Below are 23,286 nucleotides of genomic sequence, written 5' to 3'. Positions count from 1 at the left end.
CTGTCCCTACACATCTCAATCCCTTTCCCCTACCCATCCCTTCACCTCCAGTAGAATGCACACTTGAAGGCAGGAATTGCTTCAGTATTTGTCTTCGTAGCTTCAGCTTAACACAGATCTTTGCTTCTTTCAGAATCTTGGCTGGGTCTGGGCCCTGGAAGGCAGAATAGCAGCAAGGGCAGGAAACAAGGGAAAAGGTTATTAGGAAGGAGGTAGAAATGTTCAGAGCAGTTAAGTGCTTTTAAAAAAGAAGAAAAACATGAGATAAGAAAAGAACAGGGCTAGAAGAAAACCATAAAGGAGAACAAAGAGCAGCTAAATGAAAAGGTGTTAATGATTTTTAATGAACTCTTCAGGCTTATTGGCAGTCTTTCCTTTGATTCTTATTTTTCCTTGTGGTTAGTCAGTCAACAAGCATTTCTTTTTTAAGCACATACTATATGACAGACACTGTTCTCAGTGCTGGGTATTCAAAGAAAGGTAAAAAGAAACCCAATAACAAATCAGCCTGCTCTCAATTTGCACACAGTCTGATGGTGGAGACAACATACAACTATGTACAAACAGCATACATACATAAATACATACACACACATATATACACACATATACATACACACATTATATAGGCTAAAGTAAAGACAATCTCAGAAAGAAGACACTAAAATTAAGGAGGACTGGGAAAGTTTTCTTATAAAAGGTGGGAGTTTAGCTGAGGTTTGAAGTGAAGCAGGGAAACCAGGAGGCAGAGAGGAAGAGGGAGAGAGTGCCAGGAATAATTGATAGCTGGTGAAAATGCATAGTCCGGAGATGGCGATGTCATGTGTTCAGGTTTTAGTGAGAATGACAATATCACTGTATTAGAGTATATGGTAGGGGGTAAGGTAGGTTGGGAAGGGGCATAAGGTGTAAAAAGACAGGAAAGGTAGGAATAGGCAAGTTTTGGGAAGGAGGAAACTTTAAAAGCCAAATAGCAGATTTTATACAAGAGATGTACTGAAGACAGAAACAACATGAAATAACAATTGTTTATATGTGGGAAATGAGAGAGACTGAAGAGTCAGAGGTGACACCTAGGATGGGAGCTTAGAGGACTGGGTGGATGGTAGCTGGGATAGATATTCCTGATGAAGTTTCTTTTGGTGCCTTTGTCTTGGCTTTTCTTATTGTTGTGGATGGTAATTCTGCTCCACTAATTTGAATTCTCCCATTCTTTTTTTTTTTTTGCTTTTTTTGGAGGGCAATTGGGGTTAAGTGACTTGCCCAAAGTCACATGGCTAGTTTTTGTGTTTGAGGCCAGATTTGAAATCAGGTCCTCCTGACTCCAGGGCTGGTGCTCTATTCACTGTGCTACCTAGCCGGCCCAATGCTCCCATTCTTTAAAAAAACATACTTTAAGAAATATACTCCCACTGTCAGCAAATTAGGTTTTATACACATACTCTATTCAAGCTTTCAAAAAGATATGTTATAACATTGTTTTATAAAAATGTAAAGGGCATATAGGAATTATATGTAGTAACATCTAATATCATATAAAATGACAAGAGAGTATGAAGATATTAATAAGTTCTACTTTTCTTAAGCAAGAATACTTATTTAGGAGGAATACATCTAACTGGAACGACTATATAAGCATGACTAGATTCAAGGGCAGTCACTTAGTTAATTTTGCCAAAACAGTCTTTAAATGGTTTAGAATTACTGGCAACTGAACAACCATTTCTCATTAAAATGAACAATAGATTCAAAGGAGTGATGTAAAGTTTATCCAATAGCTATTTTTTGTCATTTTATAGCACTTTGGGGAATTCACATTGCTCCCATTAAAAGTAGGAAAAGCAGGGCATGCTAATTCAGCAACATTACATCATCTCCCCAGCTATATTCAAAAACTAAAAATAAAACACATACTACCACCAATTGAATTGCTTGAAGAGAGGTTTGTCTGTTACTTGATTTATTGGGTCAGTATAAAAAAGCAGTAGAGATTTAGACCAGAACTCCTCCCATGACACCTTCCCTGCTACCTAGAAACATGTTCTGTTTTCCACAATCTTAAAAAAATCTTAATTTGATTCAGCCATTCCCTTATACTGTTGTTTTATTTGGGGGGAGGGGGCAATCAAGGTTAAACGACTTGTTCAGGGTCACACATCTAGTAAGTCTGAGGCAGGATTTGAATTCAGGATCTCCTGACTCTAGGGCTGGTGTTCTAGCCATTGTGCCACCTAGCTGTCTCTATTATCTTATATGACCATAGCATTGTTTCTGATCTTTTTACAGACAAACTCTTAGGAAAAATAAAAAAAAAAACATCTACAATCACTATTAATTATCCAAGTCATTTGGCTACCACCTTGGCCACTTGACTGAAATTATTTTCCAGGAGGTTACCACCCATCTCCTAGTTGCTAGATCAAATAGTCTTTTGTCAGTACTCACTCTTTTTGGCTTTGGCATCATCTGACACTGCTGACCACTCCTTTGGACACTTTCTGCTTCAGTGCCAGTGTTTTCTCTTGGTTCTCCTCCTACCTGGCTGCTTCCTGTGCTGTATCATATATTCATGGTTTCCCTAGTCTCCCCGACCCACCTATCTATAGGTGTACCCCCAAGACTCTGATCAGGGTTATCTTCTCTTCTGCCTTAACATCTCATGAGATCAATTATCATCTCTATGCTGCTGACTATCAAATCTGTATATTTAGGCCTCAGTTCCCTCCTGAACTTTGGCTGAAACCACATCACCAACTTCCAGCTAGAGATCTTCACTTGGTATTGTATACTATGGTTATCTTAAACCCAATATGTCCAAAAGAGAATGCATTATTTTTCTCACTAAACCTGTTTTCTTCAAAATTTACCTATTTCTTTTGAGGAAACCACCATCTTTCCAGTTATCCAGGTTTGTAACTTCAGAGTAATCTTTGATTCTTGCCTCTCCCTTGCTCCCCTCTAACGAATCAATTATAAAATCTTGTTGATTCTATCTTTTCAGTATCTCTTGCATCTGTCCCTTTCTCTCTATTAACAAAGTAACCACTCTAGTTCAAGCTCTTGTAATTTCTCATCTAAATTATTGTAACAGCCTCATAATAAGACTCCTGGTTTCAAGTCTCTCTCTAATCCATCCTCCACACAGCTGTCAAATTAATCTCCCTAAAGTACAAGTCTGGATAGAATAAAACTGCTTTACTAGAATCTAAATAAAATATATGTACAACATTTTTTGATTAGATGATAACCATGTTAAACAAAACAGAACAGAACCAAGCTTAGTCTGCTGTGCGTGTACCAAACAGAATTCATTATTTTTCACTCTTAGCCCTTCCTCCTCTTTTTACTTCACTATTTCTGTCAAGGAACCATCATTCTTCCAAACACCCAGGTTTGCAACCTAAGAATCAGCCTCAATTCTTCACTCTTCCTTCCTTATCATCCATCCTCCCACCCCATATTAAATGATCTCTCCAATATCTCCTACTCATCCCCTTTTCTTCGCCCTATAATCATACCATCTAAAGCCTTTATCATCTGTCACCTGAACAACCACAAATACCTCATTAGCGATACCTGCCCCATGATCCTTTCTCATACATCTTCCGCACAGCTTTCCAGGTATACAGGAGTGGGAATTTCTTCATGTATGGCTGGACTAGATGGCCCTTGAAGTTCCTTCCAGATCCTCAAATTCAGTAATCCTGTGATCTGAGGAGGGGGAAAAAGAGATAGATAGAACAGCTATTTTTTCCCCTGTGAAATTCAGATTCCTGAAATTGACAAATGGGTCAGGGATGCTAATCCTGATCTATCAGCATGATCCTGAACCCTCTCCCGGTAACAGAGTTTTGTAATTAATGCATTACATTATTTTGATGTCTCTTGTGACATGGAGGTGACCCTTGTTTCTCAAAGGCCAGAAAATCACAATCTTTGACAGTTTAAGATCAAGCTAGAAAAGCTTTGAGTATGGGCCTGGCAAAGGCTATGTGTTTGTTGTTGGAGGACCAGTTTGGCTAATTTTGGAAAGACTTATTACCAGAAACTTGGCCTCAAGACTATATATATATATATATATATATATATATATATATATGTGTTGCCCAGAACAAGTCAGAAATATCTACTATTAAGGCATAGGGGAATTTAGATATGCAAAAACAAAGTGAGTATTCACACTGATGAAATAATAAATTTTTATTATTAAATATGTTAGTTATTTCTCCTCTATCAGATGTAAGCTCTTTGAAGAACAAGAACTTTAATGTCTGCTCTAAAAGGTAGGTGAACACATATGCATAATGGTAGCTTTATGGGTATAGCAAGTCTCTAAGTCTAAAGAGAAAAATAGGAAGAACAGCTGAATGTTAATCAACATGAAAGCTTCTGGTTAGCACCTCAGTCCTCTGTAAATTTCTCTACTGGCTTCCCGTTACTTCCTTTCCCCTTTCCTTTTTCTTTCCTTCTTTTCTCTTCTTCTCCCCCACCCTTCCTTCCTCTCCTTTTTCTGCACCAGGAGATCTTAACATTTTGTGTGTGTCAGAGGCCCTTTTGACAGTCTGCTGAAGTCTATTGCCTCCTCACAATAATGTTTCAAGTGCACACAATAAATCACATAGCATTGAAAAGAAAATCAATTGAAATACATTTATTTTAAAAAAATAGACTCAGCTTAAGAACCCCTTCCCTTTGACTTGGTGACATCATTATTATTTCCATGTAGAACCTTCTAAATCTATATATCCAGTCTTAGCCTCTCTCCTGAGCTCCAGTCCAGAATCACCAATTGGATGATTGGGCAGCTCAAACCGGATGCTCTATAGTCATCTCAAACTCAACTGTCCAGAGTAGAACTAATTTTTTTTCCTAGACACATCCTTCCCTTTTTCTGTCAAGGATACCACCATCCTTCCAGTAATACAGGTTTGAAATCATGGTATCATCCTCCACTTCTTATTGTCACTTAGTCCACATATCTATTCAATTCACACATCTTGTTATTTCAACCTCTACAGCATCTCTTGCCCTTACCCTTTTGTCTATCTACATAGTTCCCACCATAGTTAAGGCTTTTGTTGGCTCTCTCCTGAACTATTGTAATAGATTTCTAATTGGCCTGACTTAAGTCTCCCCATGCCCTTTTTATTACCCATATTCCACACAGCTTTATCACTTTTGTTACACCAAAGTGATTTTCCTCAAACACAGGTCTGACTGTATCACTCTCCTACTTAGTAAACTATACTGGTCCCTTTAGGAGCAAATACAACTACTCTGCTTTCATTTATAACCCTGAAAAACTTAATCCCAATCTATCTTTCCAACTTTATTACACATTCCTCCTCTTCTTGCTCCCTACAATCTAATCAACTTGGCTTTCTTATTACTTATATGTAATGCTCCTGTTTCCTATCTCCATTCATCGACATTCCCAGTACCTGGAATGTGATTCTGCCTCTTAGAATCACCAGTTTCCTTTAAGATTCATTTCAAGTGCCACCTTCAACATGAAGCCTTCCTTTCCTGATCCTCTCTGTTAGTGACCTAACTTTTTTACATCTACCCATATAGGTTCATGTTATCTCTCCTGTTGGACATAAGTCTGTGAGGTCAAAGATTATTTTACGGTCAAGGATTATTTTACTTATGTCTTTATTTCCCAGTGCCCAACACAGTGCCTGGCACATAGTGCCAGGTGTCTGTTGATTTAATGAATAAAAGATGTTTCATTCAAGTATGTAATTTTCAAAATCAAAGAAGTATCCATTAAGATGAATTCTCACTTTATACTGAATAAAGAAGATGGATCTTTGCATTCTAGAGAAATCAGATAAACAGATATGGAAACAAAATCATATTTTCTCAAAGGTTTTAAACTTTGCATTTTTGCTATTTTCCCCCTAGTTTTATCTATACCTTCTATTCTTGCCTTTTGGGTAAGAATCCAGAGCAGACATTGTAGATCCAAGTAACTAACTGCTCCATAACATAGATTGCTTCTACCAGGTTCAGGTCTGTCACATTCTTTTTTTTTGCCTTTTGGAGGGCAATTGGGGTTAAGTAACTTGCCCAAGGTTACACGGCTAGTATTTTTGTGTGGGTGTTAAGTGTCTCAAGCCGGAACCGAACTCGAGTCCTCCTGACTCCAGGGCCAGCGCTTTACTCACTGCACCACCTAGCCGCCCCAAGGTCTGTCACATTTTACCCCAAACATTTAATCAGAGTTCTTTGGTACCATGAAGGGGCTGAAGAGTCTCTTTGCATATCATTGGCTCACATCCCCAATGGCTGTGTAACTTCCCCTTTTTTAGGACCCTGATGACTACCACCCAAGTTCTATTTACCCATTTAATACCTGATTAGATATTATGAAGGAATAGCTGCTACAGTAACATAGCAAGAACAAAATATATTTTCCCAATCATCTGGGAGCATAATTACTCATATACTACCTTGGTCTCTTGAAGGTGGTGGAAAGAAAATTAGGCTCACAGCTTAGCTCAGTTCCTATATAGCAATACTCCCACCAAATTTGATTCCAAAGACAGCATTTATGGCTTCTGCTGGGCTAGAATCTTAGACCCATGCTTAAGGCATCACTGCTAGCTGTAATATCCAACCTATATTCCTTGACTGTTGTATCTGCAGGGCTTGCACTCATAAACCACATCAGAGAGATTCCCCTTCTCTTTACACCCTGAACAGAAAAGAATGAACAAAAAGGTCGCAGACCAGGCCTATTTCTCACAGTCACATGATCTATGATAGGAATTGGGGGTGATAGTAGGAAGAAGCTCTTCACTCTTCCCTAACTTTACTTTATAGGGGGAATGGAGTCCTTCACTGTCAGATGAAAATACAGCAAAAAGCAAAGGCCCTGACCATTGCTGAGTCAGCTGTTCTGGCTAGACAGAACATGAAAAAAAAAAAAAAAGCTTCTCCCAAATACATGATAGGCCCATGTAGAAAGTCACAGCTGCTTTGGTCCTCCAAACTCCCCAAAGCATTCCCCAACCATCTGCTTTGTGTGTCGCCATCTTAGCTGAATTGAACATGCATCAAACCCCCATTATGACTTCAAAAGTAATTGAATTCAACAAACATTTATTTAAGTGCCTACTACATGCGAGCTATTGTGATATATTTAAAGATCAAAACAAAGAAGTCTTTACCTTTAGGGAACATACATTCTACTGGAGTTGGTACAGATGGAAATGCAGTATGTACACAAATAATTATAATACAAATGAAGAATGAGTACCAGCAGCAAGGTATTTTGAGGAAGGCAAAGCAGATTTTCACCTATTTACAAATCCTGATTTCAAATTGAGCCCTAAATTTCTTTAGCTTTTGTTAGACACATGTAACATTCTACTCTTTAAAACTTTGGATATTTTGAAGGCTGCAAAGATTCTGAGAAAGATGAAGAGGAGATAGAATGTTACAAAGTTAAGACAGGATATGAAATGTTGACTTCAGGTAGCAGTCAGCAGTCTAATTTGGCTTGAATATAGAATGCATGAAGGGGATAGAAAGGTAAACTGAACCAGACTGTGGAAGGCCTTAAACACTAAGCTGAGGAATTTATATTTTATTTGTGTTTTATTTTTCATATTTAAATGCTTTCCTTGATTTCTGTTTTTGCTTTGTTTTATTGGTATTAGGGAACCAGTATAAATTTTCAAACAGGGAAGTGACATGATTAAGACTGTCTGTGCCTTATGAACGCAGGGAAAGAAATGAGTTTAATGGATGCTTTTATTTTTTTTCTAATTTTTTTCATGCTTTTATTTTTTAAATTGTTTTCCTTTACAATTTTTCTCCTCCATCCCCTACCCATTTGCTGTCGAGTCACTTCAGTCATGTGTGACTCTTTGTGACTTCATATGGAAAGCAAGAAAAATAAAATAAGTATATTTAGGCATGCAAAACAAAATCCCTCATTAGCCCCCAAAATAAAAAAATAAAGAACATATGCTTCAATATATACTGGCTCTTCATCTGGATGCAGATAGCATGTTTTATCATGAGTCTTTTGGCACTGTAGTTTATCACTGTGCTGATTAGAGCTGTTAAGTCATTTGTAATTGATTATATTTACAATATAGTTGTTACTGTATAAATTGTTCTGATTTTGTTCACTTCACTTGAATCAGTTATACATCTCTTCCCAAGTTTTCTGAAACCATCCCCTTCATAATTTCTTATACCACAACAGTATTCCATAACAATGAATGCTCTTAAAAAATTCTCCCTATATTTTTCATCTTTGCCTTGAGATGATAAGCAGGGAGAAAATAGGAGGGAAAAAAAAGACAAGAGGGGAAAGGAAAAGATGTTGGGAACAGAGTAGGAAGTGAGTAGAGAAGGACCTGGGTATAGAAAGAGAAGTAAGGTGGTAAAGAATAAAGTGAAGAAAGTAAATAAAGGGTAGACAGATAATAAGGGCCATGAAAGAAGAGGGAGAGGGATGTGATGAAGCATATTGTTGATATATTAAAATGTTGAAAATAACAGCATACATGAAACTTTTTTTTTAAAGCAAAAAATATTCCTTATAATAGAATTGGAGATGAAAGCTTTGAGATAAAAAATAAGATTTCAGATTGAAGGGAAGTGTAGATATAAATAGGGAGGATTAAAAGGGTGGGGGGGGGGGAGAGAAACCATAACTGTAATGTCACAGAAGGTTGGATCTGGAAGGAGCCTTAGCTATCATCGGTACGTCCCTGTTCCACATTTTGAGGTGACAGGGGCTCGGAAGCTAAGTGCTTTGCCCTCCATAACAGGGAGTATCTTTTATCATTCCTCCTATCCTCATGCTTGGCTCTGTGCCTGGCACACAGTGGGAGCTTAATAGAGGCTCGCTTACTGTCTGGCTATGTGGTGAACGCTACAATGAGAAGTGCCTCTTTTGCGTCGCTGTAGAGACTGCAGCATTGAGAGGTCTGTAGCCACCGCGTTCTGCTGGTCTTTGAAAGCTGAAGTCCTCCGGGAGAGGTGGTTTTCTTCTCCCGTTTTGTAAAGAAGTAATCTTGACGCCCCTCGAAGGTGGTGGTGGTGAGGAATGACTGTAGTAGGTATTTTTTTTTTGGGGGGGGGGGGAGGAGGTTCTGTCCTTGCCCATGGCTTGGGCAGCACGTGCTAACTTGGTGTTATAAAGTAGTGTAAGGACTGGCAGGGGTACACCCACGGAGGGCCCGGGAGGGCAAGAACCCACTCTCTCCGGATCCACGAGTCCTAGATTCTGCGGATCAGGGAGGAGAGGGGCGGGGCAGAGAGGAGGGGGCGAGGCGCGTTCGGGAGCCCGCCGGCAGGCAGCCGCCAGGGCGCGCTCCGAGGCGCTCCAGGACTAACGGTTTCGGGTCGGCGCGCGCGCTCCCTCCTCAAGACGCTCCCTCCCCAGGGCGCGCGCTTAGTCCCAGCGGGCGGGGTGGGAGGAGGGCGCGCGCGCCCGCGCCGGCGCCGTTTCCTCCTCTTTCATTTCTACCTCAGAGGCAGGGGCGGTGGGCTCGGCGCGGGCCAGGCGGCGCCACGTGAGGTGGCGCGCGGGCGGGATGCAGACTCCTTTTCTGCCCTGGGTTCGCTCGCTCGGGGCATCCCCTGGGCGGGGTCTTGCCTGGTCCTCTGAGCCGGCGGCGGCGGGACTGTCTGCGACCCTGAGCCAAGGAGGGAGGGGCAGCTGAGGCCCCGGCTGGAGACTCCTACCCACCCCCATCTCTTTCCCCCGCCCCCCGCCCCCATCCCGAACGCTGAATCCCTACTGGGCTTCTTTCTACGCCACCGATCCGGGGACGGCTCGCCATGGGAGACAGGTAAAGCTTCCACCCGGCTCGTGTCTCATCCCACCCCGCGCGGGGTGGTCTCAGACCCCGGGGTGGGGCCTGGGGCCCCGGAGCGCGCGCCGAGCCCCACGTGGGTCAGCCGTCCTGCTGGACGCGAGTCCCCCGCGAGCCCAGGCTGGCGTCGCGTCTTCCGCCTGCCCTGGCTCAATGGACCTCTTTGTGTTCCGCCCAGGTTAGCTCGAGTGACCGTCCTCCACGGCTGCGTGGGCTGTAGGACGTACGAGGTGCCGCCCCCCGCGACCGTCCGCGAGGTCAAGGAGCTGATTTACGGGGACACGGACTTTCCGGCGTCGGAGCAACAGCTGTGGCACCGAGGTCGGGAGGTAACTTTTACAACTTTGTTACTTACTGGACGCTCTGATGACAGCACACGATCCCGGAATGATACGCAGAGATAACGTTGTGTAAATGCAGTGTTCTAAGTCTGTAAACTTAACTTCAAATAGTCATAAGCCTGAGCATCTAACATTCATTAAATAAAAAGTTCAATGAAAGAAGAATCTGAGCAGTCAGCAGAAACAGCAACAAAGCATAAAGTGCCCACTGTGTGCTATGGCATTGTAACTAAGTGCTGGGAATTCAGAGACAGGAAAAGTCCCTGCTCTCAAGGACTCCTTGGTCTAATGGGAATAAGTGGAGTGGCTAATTAGATACATCCTGGAAACAATGGTTTTTGAAACACTTAAAGATTAAAGTTTGAAACAGTCATATTACTCCAAACCCTTAAATATTATACCTGTTTTTTTGTTTTTGGTTTTGTAGGCATCCTAACCTCCCCGCTCCAAAACTCCCTCCATCAGAAAAAAAATGGCCCCATTACGTTGAAGTTTCACTTCCTGTGAATGACTTCAGAATGCTTCTCGATTTCAGAGTAGTTGGAGGGGTGGGTTTTTTTTTTTGGTTGAAGGTATAGTTTGCAAAGTGGTATTATTTTTGCTTATATTCTTCCAATGTTGCTGTTTTAATCATCAAATACTCTATCTTTACCTTTTTTTTTTTTCCTTTTTTTGGTAAGAGAAAGATTTTTTTTTTCTAACATTTTCAGTCAGGAGGGGCAGCTTGGGGCAATGGATTGGAGAGCTGGCCCAGAAATAAGGAAGAATTGACCTTACATCCTGCATTTAACACAACTTCATTATTGTGGGCAAATTAGTTATGTTACAGACTAGTTGCAGATCTGTATTAGAGGAAACAGTTTCTGCACCAGGAATTCTCTGCTCTAGTGACACCAAAAGACCTGATTAAAAAAAAAAAATCAAACCTGTGGACCTAAGATTTCTGACACCCAGGACATGCAGACAAAAAGTATTCTCTACTTTTTAAGACATATTTAGGATTATGGAGGTCTTAGATAGAGATCTTGAACCTCAGAACTAGAGACTATTGGGGGAGTGACCCTAGTTTCCATACCCTGGTTATGACTCCATCTTCAACTTTGCCTTTATGGGAGTAAAATGGAAATGACAACTTTATTTTTAAGAAACAAGCTAATTTATTGCAAAAGAAAACAGAATATCTTGAATATATTTTTATATGTCCACAATAACTAAATCTATAAATGGTATTTACACTAGCAAATTATTCAAAATACGTTATTTAGAGCATCATAGCTTTAGAAGTAGAAGGAACCTTAAAGTCTTCCTGGTCTGACCCTCACATTTTATGTATGAAGAAACTAAAGCCCATGATTAAGTGATTTGCTAAAGGTTGCAGAAATAGTAAGCATCAGAAAATTTGAGCACAGATCCTCTGATTCTAGAGCCAGTGTTCTTCCTACTATGCTGTGAAGTATTTTTTTTTTACTTTATCAAGTGCTTTATTAACTTCTGGTTTATATTATTCATTTCCGCAAGATTTTGAGTTACAAATTTTCTCCCCATTTTTCCCCTGCCCACCACTCCAAAGTAGTGATCCCACTGGATATCCCCTCCTCCAATCTGCTCTCTCCCATATATTCCCTCATACCCCCTCCATTTTTCCAGTAGGGCACAGTGGATCTCTATGCCCCAGTTCCTGTATATCTTATTTCCCAGTTACATGTAAAATAATATTAATAATAGCATATATATATATATTAAACATTTTAAAACTTTGAATTCTGGATTCATTTCCTTCCTCCCTTGTCACCCACCCTTACTGGGAAGATAAGCAATTCAATATAGGTTGTACATGTGTAGCTATGCAAAACATTTCCATAGTGGATATATTGTGAAAGACTGACCATATTTCCCTCCATCCTATCCCACCTCCCACTTGTTATATTCTCTGCTTTGATCCTGTCCCTTTTCAAAAGTGAGTGCTTCCAACTTCCCTCCATCCTGCCTGCCCTCCCTTCCATCATCCCTGCTCTCATCCCCTTCACCCCTACTCTCCTGAAGGGTGAAATACCCTATTTAGTGTGTATATCATTCCCTCCCTAAGCCAAATTCAACCATTCCCTTTTGCCTTCCTGTTCTTATCCTCTATTGTAACCATTTTCCCTTGCCTCTTGTATATGACATAGTTTACCCCATTCTGTATCTCCCCGTCTCCTCTCATTATATTCCTCTCTCACCTCTTAATTTTACCTTTTAAGTATCATCCCTTCCTATTAAATTGGTCCTGTGCCCTCTATCTATGTATACCTGTAAACATATATACACACACTCACATATGTATTCAAAAGCCCATATGCCCTCCTATATAGACATACATACAAACATATACATGTATATATACGTATATGTACACACATTTCTATTCCCTTCAACTATTCTTATACTGAGAGAAGTTTCATAAGTTACAATTATTGTTTTTCCATGTAGGAATGTAAATAGTTCAAATTTGGTAAGTTCCTTATGATTTCTTTTCCCTTTTTACTTTCTCATACTTCTCTTGCTTTTTGTATCTGAATGTCAAATTTTCTATTCAACTCTGTTTTTTTCATCAAGAATGCTAGAAAGTCCTCTATTCCATTGAATGACCATATTTTCCCCTGAAACATGACACTCAGTTTTGCTGGGTAGGTGACTCTTGGTTTTAATCCCAGCTCCTTTGACCTCTGGAATATCATATTCCAAGCCCTTTGATCCCTCAGCTGCCAGATCCTGTGTTATCCTGATTGTATTTACACAATATTCAAATTGTTTCTTCCTGGCTGCTTGTAATATCTTCTCCTTGATCTGGGAATTCTGGAACTTGGCTATAATATTTCTAGGAATTTTCTTTTTGGGATCTTTTTCAGGAGGTGATTGGTGAATTCTTTCAACCTCTGTTTTGCCCTCTGGTTCTAAAACATCAGGGCAGTTTTCCTTGAGAATTTCTTGAAGGATGATTTCTAGGTTCTTTTTTGGATCATGGCTTTCAGGTAGTCCAATAATTTTAAAATTTTCTCTTCTGGATCTATTTTCCAGGTCAGTGGTTTTCCCAATGAAATATTTCATATTGCCTTCTATTTTTTAATTTTTTGGACCTGTTTAAAGTATCTTGATTTCTCATAAAGTCACTAGCTTTCATTTGCTCCAATCTAATTCTGAAGGAATTCTTCAGTGAGCTTTTGAGATTCTTTTTCCATCTGGCAAATTCGACTTTTTAAGGCATTCTTCTCCTCATTGCCTTTTTGAGCCTCTTTTGCCATTTGAGTTAGTATATTTTTTAAGGTGTTATTTTCTTCAGTCAGGTTGTTAACTCTCATAATTTTCTTGAATCGTTCTCAATTCTCTTCCCAATTTTTCCGCTACTTATTTGGTTTTCAAAATCCTTCTTAAGGTCCTCTATGGCCTGTAACCAGCTCATATTTTTTCTTGGAAGCTTTTGGTGCAGGAGTTCTGACTTTGCTCTCTTCCTCCTGTTCCATGCTTTGATCCTTTTTGTCCCCAAAATAGGAGTGTAAAGTTGGATTGCTCTCCTTGCTTTACTTCCTTTGCTTGCTCATGTTGCCCCTCAATTACTTGACTTTTGAGTTTTTTGTCACAGTAGGACTCTGCTACCAGACAGGGCAGCTTTGTCCAAAATTGCTGGGGTTTTTGCAGCTGCTGGAGTTGTTAGTTGGGTGCCCTGTCTGAGCCTTCGCACACTCTGGCAAGCTGGTCACACATCCCAGGACCTCCACCCTAGACCACAATCCAGAACCAAGCAGGTTAAAGCAAGAGTGATTACTCCTCAGACTGGTTGCTTGGTCCCCCTACAGTCTGCAAGCCAGAAGCTGAAGCTGCCTCATGGTGGTGGCTGCAGGGCTGCAGTGCCTCAGTGGCTTCTCCCTCCAGGGGGTAAAGGCTGGGCCACACTCCCAAACTACCAGATCCCAAAGTCCACACTTCCCTGACCTCTCACTTTGTCCTCAGCATCTATGGGTTGATAATTCTGGAAACTTCCACAGCTGCTGGTGATCTGAAATCCCTCCAGCTGGTGGCTGGTTGTGGCCATCCTGAGGCTAAAAACTCTGGCTCCAGCAGGGCTGGGCTCGGCTCCCAGAGTACTGTGCTGGCCCCTTCCTCTCAGCCTGCTGGATTGTCTTCTGCGGGAGGTTAGCTTTTCTCTGTCATTTTGTAGGTGCTGTAGCTCCAAAGTTTGTCTAGAATCATTTTTTACATGAATTGGAGGAGGTGGAAGCCGGAGCCACATGGAAGTCCTATTTCTACTCCGCCTTCTTGACTCTGGCCCCCTTTGAAGTACTTTCACCCATGATGTGAAATCTGTGTTATAGACATTATTATCTCCATTTCAGCACATATGAAAAGTGTAGGTTAGAGAGGTTCAGTGACTGGTTTTGCCCTCTTGGGAGAGTTAGGAACAATAGGTGAATGAGAAAGAAAATTTAAGTGAAATATAAGGAAAAAAAAAATCTTCCAAATGATTAGAGCTATTCAAGAGTTGACTTGAAGTAATAGGATCCTTTTCTAGAGGTCTTCAGTCAAAGACTAAATGACAACTTTTCCAGTGGGTTGATTCTTTTTTGGGCATGTGAGATGTCTTCCATTCCTGAAATTTTGTGATTTTGTTACCTGTCTATAGTTACAGTACACTTAACACACCACAAGTGTCAAACAGTCAAGTGTCTTGGCTTCATCCAGCTCCTTTTCACTACTATATTGCATCTCCCATGAAAAGTACTTGGATATTTTTCAAAATGAGATTTCTGTTAACTTTGAAGGGATTATACTAGAAAATAAACTTGCAATAAATGTTATTACCCCATAACCATATTTATTATTTCTACACAATGATAGATCTTAGTTTTAATAATTTTTGAAAAATTCCCTAAATGGACAGTGTAGGTACTCCTACCTTTGCAGATTGCATCTATTCATCACGTATGATTCTTGTCAGTGTTTTCCTGTGTATCCTTCATAAAGGGTCTGCCATTACTATTGGAGGCCTTTCTGTGGTTCTTTTAACATTTTGGGAACATTTGTGGACACTTGGCTTTTCTGTATGTTATGCCCTGGATATGTTTTAAACCAATTCAGTGACAATTAGCAGTGTTGATATTCTTCAACCACCATGTCTTTTTATTGCCCTCTGGACTAATTGAATATTTGGAAATATTACAAAAGGGGGAAACCCCATAATATAGGTATTTGTTTTAAAATAGGTTTTTTTTTTAGAGCAATTGGGGTTAAGTAACTTGCTCAAGGTTACACAGCCAGTTATTTCTGGGTGTGGTGCTAAGGATCTGAGCCCGGATTCGATCCCAGGTCTCCCGACTCTGGGGCCAGTGCTCTTACTCACTGCGCCACCTGGCCGCCCCAAAATAGGAGCTTGTTAATATAAATTTCAAATGTATGTACCATATAGGGAAAATTTTTTCAGGTGGGCAGCTGATGCCTATTCTCTTAAGCATCAGTGCCAAAAGCATAGGAGTCAGAGACTTGATATATCACTTCTCCATGCAAAGGCACAGAGCCAGCCATCACCACCAACTGCTAGTGGTTACTTACAGTGCAGGTAATCCAGGCTACTAACTAATCAGCAAGTGACTCTGAGGGAAAGATAGGAGACAGCTTGTGCCAGGTGAGTAAAATCACTTCCACTCTGACTGACCATCACCTCCTCACAGACTGTACTGGAGATAGCTCTGCCCCTGCAGCCATATTTCAGAGAAGTATCCCTTTTAGAAAAGGGTCCCACTATCCTTGCTATCACTAGCACCAATTCTCATCTCCCACTCCTCCCACCCAATTACCAATTCTGGTTTACCTTTGCAAGATCTCTCAAATATGCTTCCTTTTCTCTTCAAAGACCCTCATCTCTGCCTCCTTTGACTCTTGTATTAGTCTACTGATTGGTCTCCTTGCCTCAAGTCGTCCCACTCCAGTCTGACTTAACTCAACTACCAAAGTAATCTTCCTAAAAGAACAGGTCCACTATGTTACTCCCTCTTTCCTTCCTTTTTTTTTTTTTTTTTAAAGCAATTGGGGTTAAGTAACTTGCTCAAGGTTACACGCCCAGTTATGTCTGGGTGTGGTGCCAAGTATCAGAGCCCGGATTCGATCCCCAGGTCATCCCGACACTGGGGCTGGTGCTCTTACTCGCTGAGCCACCTGGCCGCCCCTACCCTCTTTCCTTCCTTACCCCATTCAGTAAATTTCAATAACTCCCTTTTATCCTGAAGATTGAAGGAAAAAAAAAAAACCTCTATTTGACTTTTGAAACATTTCATAACCACATTACTTTTTTAGTCTTTCTATACTTTAATCCATGTACTGTACAATCCTGTTGCAGTCGATCACAGAATAAATACGTGGGATGAGGGAATAAGATGGAAGACTGGAAGGGTGGGTTGGGGACAGGTTATGCAAAGCTTTGAACACCAGAAAATTTTATATTTGATCTGAGAAGTGATAGGGAACCACTGGAGTTTATTGTATAGGTAGGGTGATATTGTCAAACCTGTGCTTTAGGAAAATAATTTTGATAACTGAGTGGAGAAGATGAAGTGGAGTGGGGATAGACTGAGGTGGGGAGACCAATCAGTAGGCTTTTTCAGTAGACTAGGGGTGAGGTGATGAGGGCCTGCACTGAAGTGATGGCAGTGTCATACGAGATAAAGAGATGTATACAAAAAAGTGTTGTGAAGGTTGAATAACCAGACTTGGCAACTGATTGGATATGGGGGCAAAAGAGTGAGGAATTTAAGATGACTCCTATGTTGAGAGCCTATGAGTAAGCACAGAGTTTGTGGGTGTTGGAGGGAAAGATAATACATTGCTTTGGACATGTTAGAGTTTAAGATGTCTTTAGGACATCTAGTTCAAGATGTCCATTAGGCAGTTGGAGATTTGAGAGATGTTCAGGAGAGATGTGAGGATTGGGTAAATAGATCTTAGAATTATTTGCATTGAGATGGTAATTGAATTGATGGGAGCTGATGGGAACAACACATGAAGTCATATATAGAGGGAGAAGAGAGGAGGACCCAAGAAAAAAGTTTCAGGAAATGTCAATGGATAGCCATTGTGACCTGACTGAAGATTCAGCAAAAAGAGACTAAAGAATGGTCAGATGAGGAGAAGAATCATAATAGAGTAGTGTCATTGAAACCCTAGAGGGAAGAGGTTATCAAAAAGAGGGCGATTGACAGTGTCAGAGGCTGCAGAGAGGTCAAGAAGTAAGAGGATTGAGAAAAGACCTTTGGATTTGGCAAATAAAGAGGGCATTGCTAACTATGGAAAGCAGTTCTGGAGTAAATCTAGTGTGAATGATGATTTTGAGAGTGAGAGGAAAGGAAGTAGAGGCGTTGATTATAGTCACAAAAAGGAAGAGAGAGATGAGTCAGTTGCTAGTGGGGATGGACAGCTCATGTGAGAGTTTTTTGAGAATTGGGGAGATATGAGAATGTAGGTAGTAGGGAAGCAGCCAGTAGACATGGAGAGATTGAAGAAAAGTGAGAAAGTGAAGCTGATAGAAGAGGCCATCTGCTGGAGAAGACAGAATGGAATGCAATCACTTTTGCAAGCAGAGAAAGGTTTGCCTTGGCAAGAAGGGCCACCTATTAATGTGAGATAGGCCTAAGTGAGGAGACAGTGACAGAAAGCATCTATGTGATGTGAGAAAATATATGCAATGTACTGAACCCAAGGACTTCCTACCTCTGCTTTGGGGCAGTGATTGTTCTTTGTAATTTTGCAACATTTTTTTTTGATTGTCTTGTGGTTTTTTACATTTACATTACTGTAGTTATTGTGTGTTGTTTTCTTAGCTCTACTTACTTTAACCCTGCATCAAATTGTATAAATGTTACCATGTTTCTCAGTATTTGCCATCTTCCTCATTTCTTATGGCATGGTAGTATTCCATTACATTCATGTACAAAAATTTGTTTAGTCATTCCCCAATCAATGGGTACCTACTTTGTTTCCAGTTATTTGCTGCCTCAAAAAGAACTTTATATAAATATTTTGGCATATATGAGAACTTTCTTATTATCAATGGTTTCCTTGGGGTATAAACTTAGTGGACTCTCTTGGTCAAATAGTATGGATATTTTAATTATTTTATTAGCATAATTACAAATTGCATTCCAAATGGTTGTGCCAATTTTTATTTCCACCCACAATGCCCTAGAGTACATGTCTTACCACAACATTGACTATTCTTATTGTTTTTAATTTTGCTATTTACTGGATGTGAGGCAAAACTTTAGAATTGTTTTGATTTGCTTTTCTCTTATTATTAGTGATTTGGAGCATTCTTACTTATGGGTTGTTAATAGTTAGCAGTTCTTTTGAGAAATATTTGTATATTTCCCTTTACCATGAATTAAATGAGTGAAAAAATAAAAGCATTTATTAAAGGCTTACAATGTACCAAACACTATACTAAGGTCTTGAGAAAGAAATTAAAAAAAAAACAAACTAATGTAGTCCCTTCCCAAGGAGCTTACTGTCTGACTGAAAAAAAAAAACTTTATTAAAGTGCTTAATATGTGCAAAACATTGTACACACACGTAGACAAACAGAGACAGTCCCTGCTCTTAAGGAGCTCATATTCTTATATGGAAGACAACACGTACGAAAGGTTTTTAAGCCTCAAGTCAAATGGAAAAGTCTCATGATCTTTGGGGTGCAGTGGTGAAGCAGATGGTAATGCTTCTTCATTAATATCATTTTCACTTCTAAAATTTCTGATGTTGAACCATTTGACTTTGCCAAAGACTTTGTGGTAACAACTTTCTTTTTGTGTTGTCAGTAGCTGTGGCTGTATTAGCTATAGGAACAGTCACCATTTCTACATTTCTACAAGGGTTGGTTTCCGAGGATGATGGGCAAGGGCTGAAAACCTTGTCATTCCAAAAGCTGTTGAGTTCAGCATCCTGAGCTATCTTCCTTGGAGTCTGAGGGCAGGTACTTGTCTAGGTGATCAAGATGGTGCAACTTATGTGGCACATACTGATTCCTGTTTCTTACTCTGGGTGCCCTGTGGGACAGTTGGTGGGGATGTCGGGCCTCTTCTCTACAGGATTTGTTTTAATGAATGATGACTGAGGACTGGGCTAGAAGCAGAACTAGTCTTCTGGGGGTGTTGCTTCTCCCAGGACTCTGTGTTTTATCTTCTTGTTGGTAGTTGGTTAGCAGTTGCTACTTGTGGTAATAAGGATATAATGGGCCCCTTTCTGGTTATGTAGACAATCTTTTAGTTGTCTATATATCTTGGATATCAAACCTTATCTGAAAAATTTGATAGAAAGATTTTTCCCATTTGACTACTTCTCTACTTAGCCTAAAGCTTTTCATTTTGTATAATCAGTTATCTACTTTATCTTTTGTATTAACCTTTCTTCCTTGTTTATGAATACATTTTATGATGTGAAAGGTATGAAATTGGCTTCTCTTCTAATTTATATAGCATTTTTCTAATGTTAAGACTGTGTATCCATTTTGAATTTATGGTGGAATATGGTGTAAATGTTAGTCTAAGCCTAATTTCTGCCAGACTTTATTCCAATTTTCCCAGTATTTTTGTAAATAGGGAAGTCTTTCATTAAGTAGCTTATATTTTCAGATAGCTTTATCAAACACTGGCTAATTATTTTCTTTCTTTTTTTTTTAAAGCAATCAGGGTTAAGTAACTTGCTCAAGGTTACATGGCCAGTTATTTCTGGGTGTGGTGCTGAGTATCTGAGCCCGGATTTGATCCAGGTCATCCTGACACTGGAGCTGGTGCTCTTACTCGCTGTGCTACCTGGGCCCCCTGGCTAATTATTTTCTATAGCAGACCATATAGTTGGTCAGAATTAATTGAAAGCTACTAAGAATCTAAGATCCTACTGTTTTTGTTATTTTGTTGATTGTGAAAAAATGATTTGACTCAGAGCAAAAGATAATGTTGAAGGCTCTGCTCCAACAAGTTTTCTAAAAGGCTTATATTTAGATAATATAAGATTTCTTGGTTGTATCAAAAAATAACTTTATCATTATCATGTTGACATCAAATAAGACATAAAACAAGGTGACATGTACTTTTGCAAAAATGTTCAGTACTGTTATCAAGAATGTTCATTGTAGAATCCAAATGGAAAAAAAAAATATTCTATAGATAGTGAAGTCCTCTAGATGCTTACCCTTAAAGATGACATACAGTTATCTCTTTTCCATTGTGGGGGTTGAGGGTATGGTACTCCCTTGATATTGAAAATTCACAGTAAAATTTTTTGGCCCTCTCTTTGTACCAGAGAAGAAGTCTGAATTTTTTTTTCTGTTCTTCTGTGGGCTGTTTACAGTACCTTATTGCAGAATTTGGGTTAAGTATTTTTTCTCCACAGTCTGCTGGCCTTCAAATGTTGTCTGTGATTTCTGCAAAACTACCCCCAAATTCCTATCTAATTTCCTATACCAACTTGCAGTATATCAGAATTGCGATGGAGAAAGTTGTGATATGGAAGGGATAACAGTGATAGTTACTGTAGGGTTTCAGAATGCTATAATTCCTATAAATTATATATATATGTATATATTCCATTCCTATTCCATGAATGCCTATTTGTGATCACTAAAAAAATATTGACTTAAAATCCATATAGGAGAAATCAAATTGGCTAAGAAAGCTGTTTCAAATTGATATCCCTTTGGATGGGCAACCTATTGAATTACTTCATGATTACATATTACTTGGTCTATCATTGCAGATGGACAGCGAAGTGGATTCTTTATTAAATAGAAGAAGCAGAGTGGGCTAAATTGTTTTTGGGAAATTAGATAGCACTTTCAAAGATCCCAGGTTCTTGCTAGATATAAAAATTGTCTCTTAAATAATATCCTTCTACGATACTACATGGCTATGAATCATAGAAATACAGCAGTCTTTGAAGAATTAAAGTTCCATGCAACTCGAAGGGCATTGGAGAGCCATATGGCAAGTGTAAATTAAATGCACAGATGATTTTGTATTCTAGAAGTGATCTAAAAGATACAGGAAATATATCACCTGAAAAAGAGGAAGGCTAGTTATGGAATGAGAGTGAAATTTGAACAGTTGTATGGGTGCACTTCTGATATCCACAAAATCTTAAATGCTAGAGGAAAACCTTCAGCATGTCAGGTAGATCCTTTAGGAAGGCTGTATAGGTGCCTTTTATAAGAATTTATGGGAGGATATGAAAGAAAAGTCAGACAGATTGAGGAGATTTCAGGTTGTGATTTGTACAGTTAGAAGGAGAATCTATATTAATATCGTGGGTACATTGAAATGTACTCCTTGGGACAGAGAACGTACAATGCATTTTATAAAATTTTCTAAAACATTTTAAAAAAGTCTTCAAGATTGGAAACTTCATTTATCTGAATAATTTACTTCCTCAGATTTCTTAGTTTCTCTGTGATATAGGATAACTCAGGCATTATTATTTGTTGACAGCTTTTGAATTTATACGATTAAGGAATACATTACATATATTATTTTTTCCTTTTTCAGTTATCTGATTGGATCAAGATTGAAGACCTTCTGACTTATAAAAATTGTCATCTTTTTCTAAACCTTCAGTCAAAAGGCTTAAAAGGAGGAGGTATATTGTTGATTCTTAGAAGGGTGTGAAATTTATATTGTTGCAAAATGATTTCATGTTATAGACAGAAAACAAGAGAATATTATGGAATGGTGATGGTTTGAGAGAACATTGGGAAAAAGTAGTTAACAAGGGTGAACGAGTTAATTTAAAGTAAGCAGTTATATGTATAAAGAATAATGAAGCTCCCCTCAAATAATAATGGGCAGAAAGATTTTAGAGAGATCGATGGATGGTAAGTCATTGTGTATATATATATATATATATATATAAATAAAATTGTAAAATAATAAATATATAGACTATTAGCAGCATAGTTTTCTTTTTTTAAAACAAATTTTTCTTGTTTTATATCTTCAAATATACTTGCCCTGTGCAGCTCAAAAGATGCCTGTCTCTAAGTGCCTGATTGAATCTCACCACTAGACAAACCTAATCAGAAATTTTTCACTGAGCAGTCAGAAAACTAGATGTGGCACACTAAATAACAAGTGAAATTGGAATGGATAATTAATTAAAATAGCTGGACCAGAGCTACTACTAAGAATAAAAGAGAACTAATTTCCCTGGCTCATTTTTAGTAGCATATTTATTTTCAAAATAAACTTATATTTTTATTTTTTAACTAAATACTTTTATGCTGCTCTTTAATGAAATTGTGGCACACTCTTTAAAAGTTATAATAAACTTATTTAATAAAATTCTTTTAAGTCTCAATTTTTTGATTGAATTAATTTCATTTTTATAAAGGGATTGACATAGTTCAGTTATTATACAATAAATACTTTTGTAAGGTTTAAATTGTGTGGATGCGTCAAATTTTGGAACAAAACTACATCACAGAGAATAAATGGGTAGGTATCAAGATGAAAAAAAGTAACAATGACGTTTGTTTTGCGCTTTTAGGCCGATTTGGTCAAACAACTCCACCTCTTGTTGATTTTCTTAAGGACATTTTAAGAAGGTATCCAGAAGGAGGACAAATTCTTAAGGTACAAAGTACAGTATTGGTTTGTGTTAGATAAACTGGGTTTATGAGAGTATTTTGATTGTTCATTTAATTTCAAATCTCATTTTGAAGGGACCTCAGAAATCCAATCCCTTCTAAAACATCCTTGCCAAGTGAACACCTGGCTTGAAGACCACTAGTGATAGGGAAACCGAACCTCCTTAAGTATATGCATCCTTAAGTAGCCCTTTGTTGAACAGCTCTAATTGGTAAAATAAATATTACCATACATTGAACTTAAATATGCCTGTTTGAAACCATTTTCCCTAGTTCTGTCTCTTTTGGACCACACAGAACAAGTCTAATTCCTGTTTTATTTGGTTTTGCTTCACATACATGAAGAGAGCTATTAGGTCTCGGTCTCTTCTCCCTATACCCAACTTTTCTGTTTTGGAGTTTAAAAATCCCTAGTATCTTTTACTAAATCTGGCATGACATACAGTTTCAT

At 39.0% G+C, this 23,286-nt stretch overlaps 1 protein-coding gene across 6 annotated transcripts in view; it reads left to right on the top strand.

Annotated features, from left to right (window-relative positions):
• Window positions 1–23,286, top strand: part of SACS (sacsin molecular chaperone) — a 94,437-nt gene that overhangs the window by 36,033 nt on the left and 35,118 nt on the right. For 4 of the 6 annotated variants that reach the window (XM_069080283.1, XM_069080279.1, XM_069080281.1 and 1 more), the window contains exons 3-5: window positions 10,021–10,171; window positions 21,739–21,829; window positions 22,736–22,821. In XM_069080283.1, coding sequence (XP_068936384.1) covers window positions 10,021–10,171; window positions 21,739–21,829; window positions 22,736–22,821 — 328 coding nt within the window. Of the gene's footprint in view, window positions 1–9,720; window positions 9,819–10,020; window positions 10,172–21,738; window positions 21,830–22,735; window positions 22,822–23,286 lie in introns of those variants that run through there. The other 2 variants (XM_069080284.1, XM_069080282.1) reach the window with 1 other exon arrangement.

The sequence above is a fragment of the Petaurus breviceps genome, unplaced genomic scaffold, assembly GCF_028583685.1.
Source record: "Petaurus breviceps papuanus isolate PSGF00001 unplaced genomic scaffold, PetGlider_PUasm1.0 91133, whole genome shotgun sequence".
NCBI classification, from domain to species: domain Eukaryota; kingdom Metazoa; phylum Chordata; class Mammalia; order Diprotodontia; family Petauridae; genus Petaurus; species Petaurus breviceps.
Note: the sequence above shows the minus strand (reverse complement) of the source record. Positions and strands in the feature narration are given on the sequence as shown.